General features: G+C 22.7%; 1 protein-coding gene across 1 annotated transcript; it reads left to right on the top strand. All coding sequences in view use genetic code 6, as the record gives it.

The window, feature by feature from the left end:
* Positions 1-618: 618 nt before the first annotated feature.
* TTHERM_02272860 (kinase domain protein) lies at positions 619-1,204 on the top strand (the record flags this gene model as incomplete). The annotated part of the gene is made up of 2 exons (XM_001028593.2): positions 619-1,133; positions 1,183-1,204. 2 exons carry the CDS (start codon positions 619-621, stop codon positions 1,202-1,204), a joined length of 537 nt encoding a protein of 178 aa, XP_001028593.2.
* Positions 1,205-1,239: the final 35 nt, after the last annotated feature.

Consider the following 1,239-nt stretch of genomic DNA (forward strand, 5'->3'; position numbering starts at 1 on the left):
TTAATTAATTTTACAACATAAATGTTTTAAAGATATTAGTTATTAATTATATTTTCATTATACTCTTAATATAAATTTGCTGATAAAGAATTAATTAAATATTTTTTCTTCATCTATCTATCTATTAATTAATATAATGTATTTAATTTTAGAATCAAAAATGTTAAGTTCATTTAGATACTAATGATTCATTATATTTTCATGATTTTCTTAAGATAAATTTGCTTAAAAATAATTAATTAATTAAATATTTCGTTCATTCATCCATCCATCTGTCTGTATATCTATATATTATATAATACAGTGAATTAATTTTACATTCATAAATATTAAATTTGTTTTAATATTAATTATACATTATATATTCATGATTTTCTTAAGATTTGCTTATAATAGTTAATTAAATACTTCTTCATCTGTCTCTCTGTCTATCTCTTTATTATTTATATGCAATTAATTAATTTTAGAGTCATAAATATTAAATTCGTTTTGATATTAATTATTCATTATATATATATATTCATGATTTTCTTAATATAAGATTTGCTTATAAATAATTAATTAAATATCTTCTCCCTAAAGTACTTTTATTAAGAAATAGCATAATTAGCAAGAAAAATGAATTAGATCTAAAGTATCCAAGATCTTAAACTCAACTAAGAGGAATTCTTCCTCCTATCTAACAAAAACTACAGAAGCTGCCCTAGACATCCTGATAACTGGATTGTTTCGTTAAGCACTAATCCTAATTCTAGCCAATTCATTCAATGCGCTGAGTGTTTTTCTGAGAATCCCAATTAATATTCTTTGAATTTAGTTGGACTTATTAAGGAAAATGAAAAAACTGTTTTTAAGAACTACCCAGTTTATGGAGATAATGAGCTTTACGAGAAACTTAAGCAAATCTTTGAGGCTGATTGCTCTGTTGATGGATTGTTATCTAAAATTTCATCTTTTTTCTTAAACTTAAGAAAATAAATCGACCAAAAAATAATAATTAAAGAAGAACAGATGATGAGCTAAGCAAAGTCATTATGGAGCTTTAATGAACAGGTAATTATTTAATATAATAAATTAGCCGAAAAAGAATAGCTTAAGAATATCATCACCAATTTCAAAGATGACCTTGACAAGTAAAATGAGCTTTTTAAAGAATTATTCACTCGAATTTCTACTAACTAGAAAAAATATTAAGAAGAATTGAATGAAAAGATTGATTTTTTCGAAACTTAAAAGTCA

This window comes from Tetrahymena thermophila (genome assembly GCF_000189635.1).
Source record: "Tetrahymena thermophila SB210 genomic scaffold scf_8254882, whole genome shotgun sequence".
Lineage (NCBI taxonomy): Eukaryota > Ciliophora > Oligohymenophorea > Hymenostomatida > Tetrahymenidae > Tetrahymena > Tetrahymena thermophila.